The following is a 13,234-nucleotide window of genomic DNA, read 5'->3' as shown; positions in this document are numbered from 1 at the left end:
CTGATGAAACCTCGCTTCAGGTTTTTGTCAATGAACTCCCTCAGCTCCTGCATCTCCCTGTCTGACATGGCGTACAGCTTGCCCACTGGGAGTTGGGCCCCAGGGAGTAGGTTGATTTGACAGTCAAAGGGTCTATGCGGTGGCAGTTTGTCTGCTTCCCTTTCGCTGAATACGTTGCTCAGATCTGCGTATTGCGGGGGCACCTTCCCTTTGTCCATTACTTCCATCCCGGCTAGGGTGACTCTGGCTCCTCCCGGAACCTTCCCCTCCTTGCAGTGTTCTAGGCAATGCGCTGACCCAAAGGAGACCACCCTCTGATGCCAGCCCACTAGCGGATCGTGTAGCGCCAGCCAGCTCATCCCCAAAATGATGGGAGCTCCTCCCAAGGTGGCCACATTAAACGCTATCCGTTCGGTGTGCCTTGCCACCCTCATTATCATCGGGACAGTCTGTTGGCTAACTTCTCCCCCCAACAGCTCTCTGCCGTCAATCGTAGTCACCTGCAAGGGGTTACTTAAAGGGATGGTCTGTATCTGGTGCTCAGCTGCAAACTCCTTACTCATGAAATTACAGGAGCTGCCTGAATCCAAAAGCGCCTTGATCTTTAGTGGGTGTCCGTTTGGCAGTTCTAGTAACACCTCTATCACTAAAGCAGGTCTGGGAGGTTCCGGCGTGGGCACTTTCACTGCTCTTTGGCCTGGCTGCTGTGCCCCGACGGTGGCAGCCAGGCGTTGGCTTTTACTTGCTCCTTGCTTTCCTCTTCCTTTTCCCCAACAGCTCCTGCCATCCCTTGCCATTCCTTTCTTTGTGGGCAGACTCTGGCAAAGTGCCCTGGCAGTTGGCAGAGATAACATCTCTTGGCGCTCTTTCCCTCCTTCTTCCGCCCTTCACTGGGATTTGAAACTGCGCGCGCCCGCGCTGTTCCAACTTCCATCGGCTCTGCCGGCGGGAAAGGTGGCTCTGGAATGTCTGGAATGCGGAGCTCCCTCCAACGGTCTCCTTTCCCTTCCCGCTTTTCCAAAGCCCTCGCCTCCTGGCGCGCTCCTATGGACAGCGCAGATTTGGTCAGCTGATCCATAGACTCCGCCCTGGGCCCCCGGGAAAGTTCATCTTTGACGGCCGAAGAAAGCCCCTCTTCGAAAAGCATCTGGATGGGTTCCGCCGATAGGTCCCACCCCAATTTATGAATCAGCATAGTAAACTCAGTCCAGTACTCACGGACAGATCGGCTTCCCTGCTGGCAAGCCATTAACTGCCTTCGCACCACCCCCTGCTCAATGTCGCTGGAAAACATCAGGTCCATGGCACGAAAAAACTTCCTCGTGTCCTTTAGGATCTCATTATTCGCTGCCATCAGGGGTCTAACCCAGTCCTTCGCCCCCGATTCGAGATGGCCAATTACAAAAGCCACTCGCGATTCCTCGTCGGGGAAGTCATCAAACTGCAGGTTGAGAGCGTATTGCATCTCTGTTCTAAAGGCATGATAGTTCCTGGGATCCCCCCCGAATTTCTGCACCAATCCTGGCACCTTTCTGGCGAGCGGGGTGGTTTTCTCCTTTCCCTTTTCTGCATCCTGAGCCCTCCTCTCCTCAAGCCTCGCCGTTTGCAGCGCCAGCTGGATCTCCAACGCCCTGTACCTTTCTTCCAGGCTTGGACCCCCTCCAGCTGCTCCTGCTCCTCCAGTTCCGGCTGGGTTGCTCATGATGCCTTCTCCCTGCACAAGCTGGCTTTCGGAGACTTTCGGATTGCTGTGATGGGATGATGAGCTGCTTGTGCGTAAAATGCAAGTCCCTCAGAGTTTGATCAGGTTTTCAAACCTCTGCCTGTGACGGAGCCCCTCCAGCATGGCTGCGTCAATCGCTAGTAGAATCCGAAAGTGGTTGCTTTCGGAATCGTTTCCAACATAAAAGCTCTTTAACGGAAACACGTCTTCTGGACTCTTGGCGTGACAGTTTCCGGCGAGGAGTGGGTGTCCCTATAGGAGGTCCTGAGACCTCCCCACTGTTTTCGCTGGAAGCGTCTCTGAGCCATCCCTCCGACTCACTTTCCCTTGGAGTTCTTGCTCGCCCTCTACTGGTTCCCTCTTCCGCTGCTACTTCTCTCTCAACCTCAATGAGCCTTTGCACCTCCGGTTCTTTGGATGGCAGTTCCCTGACAATGGAGTACTTCCAGAAAATAACAGTTGAAACTATCAAGCAAACTTAGCAGGTGAATGTGAAACTCGTTTAAGATTTCTCCAGGCATGGCAGAATCTAGTTCTTCTCTAAATTCTTTTACCATTTGGAAGCTGTCTAGATTTCAAATTTTCATTGATTCTGCCCAAAACCTGATTTTCTTTTAAAGGCTTGTAAAGTGGTACCTCTGGTTGTGGATGAGATTCGTTCTGGAGCTCTGGTCAGATCCCAAGGTTTCTGCAACTGGAGGTGCCTGTTCTGCGCATGCCCACGGCACAATAGAGTGCTTCTGAGCATGCGCACAGCACGGTAGAGTGCTACTGTGCATGTGTGTGCAGCGAAACCCGGAAATATACTTCTGGGTTTGCCGTGTGCATATCTCAAAGGATATTAACAAGAGGGGCACATAAGTAGAGGTACCACTTTACTTTATCACTAGCATTAAAAAAAAGGTACTGCTTTAACTTGAAGTGAGAGACTTAAGTCATTAACTTTTTAAATAAAAAATCTGTTAAATATGCCAATTTTATGAGCCAATGCTCCTCACACAACCTGTCTCCCAAAGCAAAGTGATCATCTGACTTTGAAATGAGAAACTTCAGCCCTCATTTCAAAGAGTTGAGTCAAAGTTTTGCCATGAGAAAGCTACCTTACTTCTGTGTGAAGAAGTAAAGATGTGTGCAGACTCCACATGTACAACATACAACATTTTGAATAGCCTTGTATTCTTAGGTCATGGTTTGATAAAATTAATTACTTCCATGTTCGTTATCCCATGGGATGCCCCTCAATGTGAAAAATTCATCTATTAAGTTGAAAAATGTCAACTTAGTCAGTAACGGCTTGCAGAGAAGCAGATTCTCTTGAAAAAGACTTCCAAGTAATGGTAGTGCACAAATACTGTTGGAATTGCTAACACGGCCACATCCATTGAGTCATCCCTTTGAAGCTAAAATTCAGTACATTTTATTTGTGAGAGTAAAGTAGCTTTCACATCCTCCGCTAAGTCCCTGATTCTTCACAAGATTGTGTTATTTGACAGAGGAGCTGTGCCTACCAACGTCATACCTTTTCCATCCAATATACCTTCAACTATGTCTTTACGCAGGGACGTGGGTGGCGCTGTCGGTTAAACCACAGAGCCTAGGACTTGCCAATCAGAAGGTCGGTGGTTTGAATCCCCGCAACGGAGTGAGCCTAGCAGTTCGAAAGCACGTAAAAAGTGCAAGTAGATAAATATGTACTGCTCCGGCGGGAAGGTAAACGGCGTTTCCGTGCACTGCTCTGGTTCACCAGAAGCAGCTTAGTCATGCTAGCCACATGACCCAGAAGCTGTACCCCGGCTCCCTCGGCCAGTAAAGCGAGATGAGCGCCGCAACCCCAGAGTCGGCCACGACTGGACCTAATGGTCGGGGGTCCCTTTACCTTTACCTTATGTATTTACGCAAGGCTTGATAAGGTTTTCAGAGATGGTATGGGCTTCGCCAGCTTGGGCAAATTGGTAACTGACTAAGTAGGACCACCATCAAAGCCTTTTCATTAACTGTTTTAGAGTGGTAGGATATGATTTTCTGGGCTCGTGTAAGTTCACCATCCTTCCTTCTGAAGAAATCGGCCCGTTTGCTCTTGCATTCTAGACAGACCCCACCCACCCTCAAAATGACAACACATTTTTTCTGGCAACATGGCACTGCGTGGAGACACTTTACCGCAAATTTCGTACCTTGTTTCCACTGGTCTCCACAAACCCATTACCCAAGTAAGAATTGTGGTTCTTCCTTTCCCCTGTGGCACCGGTCTCTGAAGTACTTGGGCTAGGCAGCTGGTTCAACATTTCAGGAGGTTGTAGATTTGACTTTTAAACAAGACCTGCATTTCAGATGGGAGTCTTTTGCAGCCCTGCCAGGAGGTGCCACTAGGGGTTGAACTTGGGACCTTCTGCATGCAAAGCAGCTGCTCAACCCCTAAGCTACAGCTCAGCTCCCTGACTCAAGGAGTCAACACCCCCTGTGCTAAAAGTGGAGGCAGAGAAAGTTTCCCCACAGACATAACCCATGAATAACTTAGGAGCAAGTACTTCATCTAAGCTGTTTTTTAAAATAATAATAATAATAAATAAATAAATTAAGCAAAGGTCTTGTTTAAAAGTCAGATCTATTTTTTTCTTCCCCACATTGCACTTTCCCCCTCTTTTATTCTGCTGTCTGCCTCTCTCTCACGACTCCCCCCACCCCTCCTCTCAGCCCCTTTCAATCCTTCTAAACACTTTATAAGCCATAAATATACCCAAATCAGTTTAGATCAGTCAGAGTAAATGTCAAATTATCCTCTTCCCCCCATATCTCGGCTTCTTTCCCTCCCTCCCTCTTGAAATCAACAGCTCCTAATAATCCGTCCCCCAACCTTTCATTATCGTTTGCATTCTCATGCGGTGGAGATTAAATGAATAACGTTTTTTAAAAAGAGAGAGGGGTTTTTTTATGGGGGAGCCAAAGATGGGAGGTAAAAAAAGAGAGAGAAAGTGAAAGAGAGGGGGGTTTGAAACAGGAGCACTTACTCCTAGTGTGTCTTTAGCCCATTACCCCCCTCCCCCTGTTCCTTTTTTTGATTTCTACATCACTGGTTTGAAAAGCGTTTGAGTGACGGCATGGCGGGGACCCGCGAGGGAGCCGAACGAGGTGCATCGCAGCAAAAATGCCTCCGCGCAGTAGGTAGAAAGTAACGTAATTATAGAGCAGGTCAGAACCACTCGGCTGAGCAAAAATAAAAGCGCAGAGGTTTTTCTGCAGCCCGTCAGGGGAGGTAACATCATTGTAAACTCTCTCTCTCTCCCCCCCCAAATAAAAAAAGGGTTGTTTTTTCTTTGCAATTTTTAGAAAATGAACAGAGTTATATGTGTGGGGTGTCTCTCTCTCCCCACCCCCTTTGCAGAGGCAAGAAACTAGCTCATTTGGGGTTTTCATACTGAGGCATACACTGCATATGTTAAATGCACATTTAAAGTGCATTTCTCACCCACTCTGATGAATGCTGGGAACTATGGTTTGTTGTGGGTGCCTGGAAAGGGAGCTCCGTGTAGGATAATCAACAGTTCCCCGGATTCTTTAGGATGTTTGTTTTAAATGTTTGATGTATACACAAACATTTAAAGGATATTTAAAGTGCACTTCCTGCTCACCCTGAAGAATAATGAGAACTGTGGTTTGTTATGCGTGCTGGGAATGAAAGTTCTGTGTGGGATAAACTATAGTTCCCAGGATTCTCATGGGGAAGATTATATGTATGGTATGTACAGGGACATTCAAAGCACGTTTACCTATCCATCCTGAATAATCCTGGGAACTGTTGTTTATTATGGGTGCTGGGAACTGGAGCTCTGGGGTAAACTACAGTTCCCAGGATTCATAGGGGTTATTGTTTTGAATGTATGGTGTGGACATGGACATTTAAACCACGTTTACCACCCTCCCCAAAGAATCTTGGAAACTGTGGTTCATTATGGCTGCTAGGAATTGAAGTTCTCTGTGGAGTAAACTACAGTTCTCGGATTCTTTGAGTGGGGTGCATTAAATGTTTGATGCATACACAGGTATTTAAAACAGAATTCTCACCCACCTTGAAGAATCCTGGCAACTGTAGTTTGTTGCAGGTGCTGGGAACTGGCAGGGTAAACTCCAGTTCCCAAAGTTCTTGGGGTTCTTTAACATTATTTATTTAATATATGTATAACCCCTCTTTCTCCCAGCTTGTGATTCAATGTGGATTAATGTGTGGTGTATACACGGTCTTACTCTCACAGTTATTAAAGCCAAGTGTGTTTTCTTTTAAAATACAGTGGTACCTCAGGTTGAGAATTTAATTCGTTCTGGAGGTCCGTTCGTAACCTGAAACTGTTCTTAACCTGAGGTACCACTTTAGTTAATGGGGCCTCCCGCTGCCGCCACGCCGCCGGAGCATGATTTCTCTTCTCATCCTGAAGCAAAGTTCTTAACCCGAGGTACTATTTCTGGGTTAGCGGAGTCTCTAACCTCAAGTGTCTGTAACCTGAAGCGTCTGTAACCCGAGGTACCCCTGTAATTATGTCGGCCTGTTAGGAACTCATCCAGAAAGCAATGCCTCTTGATAGATCAGGGACTGTGCGACCCTCCCTGTATTGAGGGACTCCAACTCCCATAATCCATAGCCAGCTCAGCCAGAGGTCAGGGACATAGGAGTTGTAGTCCAGCTACATCTGGGGCCCCAAGCAAATCCAGCGAGGCTGGAGGCCAGGACCTTGGACAGAGCACAGAGCACAGCTCAAATGTTGCTTCAGCAACAGGCAGCCCCAGACAGAGCCTTATATGGAGCTTGTCCTGTCTCCACTGAGAGATGTATCTTCTGTTAAAGAGGACTAGCCTGCTTCAACTGCCAATTACTCCAGGGGTACAGGGAGACCGTGGTTCTGCTGGGGCTTTGGGGGTGAGGTTTTTGGAGTCAGAGAAGGACAACGTGACCTCCTCAGGCTGGAAACATGCTGTCAAGATGGACTTATCTGGAGCTATCCAGGGCTGGCTCTGGGAACCATACCTTCTCCAACCACCATACCTATTCTGAATCCATGACCTCATCCCCTGAAAATGTGCAGGTGGACCACCAACATTCAGCTTCATCGGGTGTTCCTGAGTTCTTTTGCTAGGAGAGGGGAAAAATGCAACCTTTCCTTATCTGCTCTATCCACACCGTGTATGATCTTATGCGCCTCAGTCTTGTGAGTGTATGAATGTGCATGCAAGGACTGAACCCTCAAATCAGCTTTCGGAATATATCTTAAAGCAATAAAATCTCACGGTGGCAGCAGCAAGCAACAGCATGTAGCACTTTCAATTAAAAGCAAATGCCTTACTCAGGTGATTGCTTTGTCAAAATCACGATCCCTGCCAGTGTTTCCATTTTTGTCCTGCCCCTTCTGGAAACTGAAACTGCTGTGTCGGATAATGAAGAGCTATAATGGCCATTAATCCCCAATCCTTGTTTTCCAGTTCCATATTTAACAATTAAAATAATTAACAGGGTGTGATTAGAGCCCCCTGATTATGCCATGGTTGCAATGAGCCCCTTGACGTCCTTTGCCCGGCTCTTAGTGCTGAGACAATCTGCGGATTAGGCAAAATGAGCTGATAAGATTCAAGGCCATTCCTCAGCAGGGGAAAAAAAGATCCCATGCTTGCTGTAAACTAGCAGATCAGGCCCAGAGAGCTATGGCAACGCTTCATGCTCTGCTACTGTACTAATTAAAGAGTTTGTGTTTCATTTTCTTTCTTTTAACATCAGGAAGCATTATGTATTTTTTTAAAAAAAATATATGATTTAACACTTAGGAAGTCCTTGCTATTTGCTAAGAGCCATGCAGGTATTAAAAGATGAAGGCGTCTCTGATCGCAGGCTTACTACTGTCTAGTAGACAAGTGGGATGAAGAAATCAAGAGTTGGAGCAGATCCACCATTATAAGCGGTATTGCCTCTGGATACCAGCTGCTGGGAGTTGCTTGAGGGAAGAATATTGCTGTTGTGCTCAAGCCCTACTTCTTGGCTTCCCATCATGGGCATTGGATTGGTCACTGAATCCAGTTAACAATGCTGGAAGAGATGAGCCTGCAAGTTTCTTACATTTAGCTGGTCCTTCATTGACTGATGGATGGGGGCCAAGTGGCTATCCCCTAGCCATGATGTTTTCCCTGGAGGTGCTAACTTCCAGTGTGGCCCTTGAGCCCCTGGCTAGCAGCAGAGGCCAAAATGTGCCTCTCTTCAGACTTAAAATAGGATGGTGATTATGATTATTTTTAAAATGCAGCGGAGTATTGAAAACTACATTTAAAGGCAAGCTTTTGTTTTTTCACATGTGGGAGCACTCAAAACACAACTGCAGATTTTGCTGCTTTTTTTTTTACATGACAAAGTATTCAGTATTCTGATTTATTTGTATTTATTTATTTTACAAAGGAGAGTATTTAAAATGCATGTTTCTAATTACAGGTTTGTTTTATGTAAGGGAACATTTTATTTTATTTTTTTAAAGAGAATATTTAAAGAAGTGTAACCAATTGGATTCTGCTCAGAGTAGATCCGATGAAATTAATGGACCTAAATTAGTTATGGTCAATAATTTCAGTTGGTCTACTCTGAGTAAGACCACTATTGGATACAACCCAGTATTTTAAATCCTGCTCTTTGGCCAAAAAAGGCTCTCAGAGAAGGTCACTAAAAATAGACAGTCCCTGTCCGCAGGCTTATGCTCTTAAACAAAGAAAAGACACAGCATCAAAGAAAAAAATGAATTGGCCGGAGGAGGAAATGAGCAAAGTTTTATACCAGTTCTCAGTTACAAGTTCCTTTAATGACCAGCTGCTGTGGCAAAGTCCGAGAGGAGAGGCCAAAAGCTGCTCATTTCTCAGCTGTGCCAATTGAATGGTTCTGCTTCTCTTCCCTTCTCTGTAGCAGTCTGATGGAATAGCTGCTGCTATTAATGGATCTGATGGAGGCTTCTCAGCAGAAAATATGCTGTCTTTTTGTTGTTGTTGCATGGGAGAGGATTTGAAATGATGATATAAGAGCCTAAGAAGAGCCTGCTGGATCATGCCAGTGGCCAATCTAGTCCAGCCACCTGCTTTCACAGTAGCCAACCAGGTACCTGTGGGAAGCTTAAAAACAACTGAGCTGGACTCCAACTCCCATCAGCCCCTGCAGCCACCATGGCCAATGGCCAGGCACGTCCAGAGTTGTAGAACAGCAGCGAAGTGGTTTAACAACCAGTTCCTCTCCACGTAGAACTTTGGGAATTGTAGCTCTGTTTTGGGGGGGTGGAGTTTACTAACAACTCCCAGCACCCATAGCAAACTACACCTTCCAGAATCCTTTAGGGGAAGCCATGACTGCTTAAAGTGGTATTATAGTGCTTTGAATATATGGCGCGAATGTGACCTTCATCATAGCCATTAACTTCATTGGGTCTACTCTGAGTAGGACTAGGGTTGGTGTCACCCCTTAGCCTTCAGCCTTACCATACACACATAATATCATTTCCTTAGGGCTGCCATACATCCGGAATTTCCCGGACATAGCCGGGATTCGGCCACCAGAAACAGTGCCCCAGGAGGAAAACGCTTAGATGTCCAGGAAAATTCAGGCATATGGCAACCCATGTCAGAAGTGTAGATTTTTTTTAAAAAAAGAGAGATTTAGAAACTTTGGGCAAAAATAAAAAAGCTCCACAACTTTGCCCCAAAACTCAACAACTTTTGTGTCGAGATTTTGACTTTTTGAAATTTAACTTTGAGAGGGAGCTGCATTCCTAGCTTTCCCCTGGACCTCAAACATCTGCTATGGGGTCAAATTAAGAGGCTGGTGCCAGCGTGAAACACCCAAACTGACAACCCCCTCCCCTACATTTTGCAAAGCAAACCATCCCCTTGCAGTTGAAGTGATGTGGGGAGGTGGGGGAGAGGGGAAATGGGTTGCTTTGGAGACTTTGGGGGTGCCAAGCCATTGTAGGGTATCTTTTATTGCTTTCTAAATAATGGGACTGTGCTTGGTTTAACAAAGGGGTATTTCTGAGCACCTTTAATGGGGCTCCTGGTTTTTGAGATAGAAGTTGCAGAGAAACAGATCACTGGTAAGGTAGGGGACTTAAGCTCATGGAGGGGGCTCCCCTCTCTGCAGAAGCTCAGAGCCTTTGATTCTGCAGCTGACGTAGGAAACAGAGAGGGCTTTGTCACCCAGCTTGGACTCCAGGACAACCACATTCTGCCTCCCACAGTGCACTGCAGCACCTGGGGTCATTTTGGGAATGTGTGTCTGAGTGTGTGTGTGTTAAATATGTTATTTTGGGTTGTCAAGGTTGCGTTCTTTAACTGATGGGGTGGGAAACCCCAGGCACCCAGGGGACAATTACAGCCCTCTAAACCATGGGTAGGCAAACTAAGGCCCGGGGGCCAGATCCGGCCCAATCGCCTTCTAAATCTGGCCCCCGGACGGTCCAGGAATCAGCATGTTTTTACATGAGTAGAATGTGTCCTTTTATTTAAAATGCATCTCTGGGTTATTTGTGGGGCCTGCCTGGTGTTTTTACATGAGTAGAATGTGTCCTTTTATTTAAAATGCATCTCTGGGTTATTTGTGGGGCCTGCCTGGTGTTTTTACATGAGTAGAATGTGTGCTTTTATTTAAAATGCATCTCTGGGTAATTTGTGGGGCATAGGAATTTGTTCTTTATTATTTTTTTCAAAATATAGTCTGGCCCCCCACAAGGTCTGAGGGACTTTCTGAAAAAGTTTGCTTACCCCTGCTCTAAACCTCTCTATGTGGCCCTAAGACTTCCTGAGGCCACGACCCTCACTGGCCCTTTAGAGCTCCCCCCCCCCGCCCATGTGGAACATGTCCTTGAACTGGCAGCATATGCACTTGAAATGCACTTAAAGTGCATTTAAAACATGTTCCATACTTGCAAAGAATCCTGAGAAGTGACCCAAAGCTACAGTTCTCAGGATTCTTTGCAGTGGGAGAAATGTGCTTCAGAGATATGGCACATGCACATCCAGTGCCCCTTGCTTCTCTGGATGGATAAAGCATACAGAAGAGGTATGTGTAGAAACAAGCCTAGTGTACAAAATAAAAATTTACGTTTGTTTCTCTGTGCACTTTTGCCTCTGCTGCTGCCCACCACTAGCATGTGGCCCCTGGAAGGTTGCCTAGGAGAGAATGTGGCCCTTGGGCTGAAAAGGGCTCCTTGCCCCTTCTTTAAACATCTCACAGAAATGCAGAGTTGGAAATGATGCCAAGGAGCATCTAGTTCATCTCTCTGCAATGGAGGACGCTCTGCTAAAGCATCCATGACAGATCTCACACACACACACACACACACACACAGACACCCCTATCCTGGTCTCTAGAAGTTGTGCGGGATGCCTGCCTTTCCACCACTGAAAGCCAACCTTGGCACTGCATTACTGTCTTTATTATAGCCGCCAAATAATTCTTTTGCCTTTCCTTCCTGCAGCATGGATGTCCAGGGTGATTATGAGCCATCAGACGCTACAGGCTTTATCAACATTAACTCCCTTCGGTTTGTATTGAAGCGTTATAGTTTCAGAAGCCTGCCATTGTTCTAGGCAGATGCTTTATACCATTAGTCTATCTAGCTCAATATTGTCTGTACTGACTGGCAGCAGCTATCCAGGGTTTCCGGTAGGGGGCATTCCTAGCCCCAACTGGATATGCTGTTGGGGATTGAACCCAGGGTCTTCTGCATTCAAAGTGCATGATTTGCCTCTGCATAACAGCCCTTCCCCTAAAATAGGGTTGCCACACCCCGAAAGACCCCCTACCTTAAATGAAATAAAGTTCCCCCTACCTTAAATGAAATAAGGTTCCTCAGGGTTCTGAATTAAAGTAGGAACCCAGGACAGTGTCATCTCCTTAATCAGACCACTTTGTCAATATAGCTCAGTATTGTTATACTGACTAGCAGCCACTAGTCTCCTACCTGGTAATTCTCCTCTTCCTACCCATGGTTTGCCACTCAGCTTGATGGGTCCCAGGGCCCCTGTAGACATCTGTCCCCCAGCAGTGGAGATGGAGCCTGGGGTGAAAAGTAGAGTGGTGGCTTCTACCCTGCCCAGATGTAGAACATGGGGTCTCCTTAGAGGAGGAACAGGGAGGAGAATAGGGACAAAACTAGAGTGAGTTGGCTCCAACTCTCATTGGCTCTGGCTCCACCTCTTTGGTCTCCCTACATTCCACCCCAACAATCTTGATGGCCACCACCCCTACTGGCATGGCTGAGTTCTTCCATTTCAGAGTATGGTGGGGGCATCACATGCTCCCCATAACGAAAGATTTCCTTACATACAGAGAAACCTAACATCCCTTGCAAAAGACTTCATTTCTCCCTAATTCATTGGACTTCTGCATGCAGTGTGCCTTCATCTTACAGTCATGGATTCTATAAAGGAGAGAATCAGATGGCCCTAACTGTTTAGCTAATGGAACTTTCCAGGAATAGAAAGTGCAGCTTCCAGGAATAGAAAGCACAGCTAATTAATGCTATCCGCAATCACCTATTTTGTTTTGGGTTTTACATAATCTGTCCTCTGCACACACCCTTCTCAGTTACCTAATAGGCTCTCTTGCCCCTCCCTGCCCCCAGTAGCAGCCTGTTAACTTCTTTGTCCTATGCATTAATGTACACTGTTTTATTCCCTTTGGATAAATTAATTATACAAGGATGAGTTTTTCAGCAGCAGACAGGAAATTTTCGAAAAACTCACATATCACCTTGCACTTATTCCCCCCCTCCCCACTCGTTTCATTTATTTGTCTCAACTTTGCCCAATACTAATTTTAATTCAGAATGAATTTCTCTCACGTTCTCTTTCTTTCTGTTGGTTTCCAGGCTGAAGGAATATCATCGACTCCAACGCAAGGTCAAAGCACAGCAGAAATAATATAATGGGTGGGGTGGGGGCTGCAGGCTTTTTCTTTTCCCACCCAGCTAACACACCTATGTGCCACTCAGGGCTAATTGCGGTAGTAATTGGTAATAGTTACTCATCTCCCTGTGCCTTGAGGGATCCCACAATGGTTTTGTTACAGTCTTTTAGTGGCACCAATGAAATGGAATCAAGAAAAAGGTGGTTGGTGGAAAGGCGGGAGCATCACTACGCTTGTCAGTTTGCACACGAATATGTTATTAAAATATCTGTGCCATTATTTCTGGAATCTTAATGAATGGGACCTCCTTTCTTTCTCTTTTGCTTCTGACTGTTTCCCTCACACTTATTCAGCCAAGCTGTTTTGCCAAGCTTTAGTCTTTGTCCTTTCATACGAGTTTAAGTGCATCTGAAGGACATGCTGGATTGGGCTTGCTTTTTTTTTGTGGGTGGGAGGGAAGAAGCAGCAAAAGGAAAGAGGGCCCTGGACTCTACCCAAGCCCATCGCTCCACCTGTGGGGAGACTAAAGGGAAAATGGAATGGGGGTGGTTGAGGGAGGTGAAGAAATAAAATAATTCCTTCCATTTTGATCACCA

General features: G+C 46.2%; 1 protein-coding gene across 1 annotated transcript in view; it reads left to right on the top strand.

Annotated features, from left to right (window-relative positions):
• ASS1 (argininosuccinate synthase 1) overlaps nucleotides 1-13,234 on the top strand; it is an 82,149-nt gene extending 68,915 nt beyond the window's left edge. Inside the window, exons 14-15 of the mRNA XM_081896820.1 lie at nucleotides 11,206-11,271; nucleotides 12,601-13,234. Coding sequence (XP_081752946.1) covers nucleotides 11,206-11,271; nucleotides 12,601-12,652 — 118 coding nt within the window. The 3' untranslated portion in view covers nucleotides 12,653-13,234. The remainder of the gene's footprint in view (nucleotides 1-11,205; nucleotides 11,272-12,600) is intronic.

The sequence above is a fragment of the Podarcis melisellensis genome (assembly GCF_964234715.1).
Source record: "Podarcis melisellensis genome assembly, chromosome: Z".
Lineage (NCBI taxonomy): Eukaryota > Metazoa > Chordata > Lepidosauria > Squamata > Lacertidae > Podarcis > Podarcis melisellensis.
This window is presented reverse-complemented; position numbering and strand designations above follow the sequence as displayed.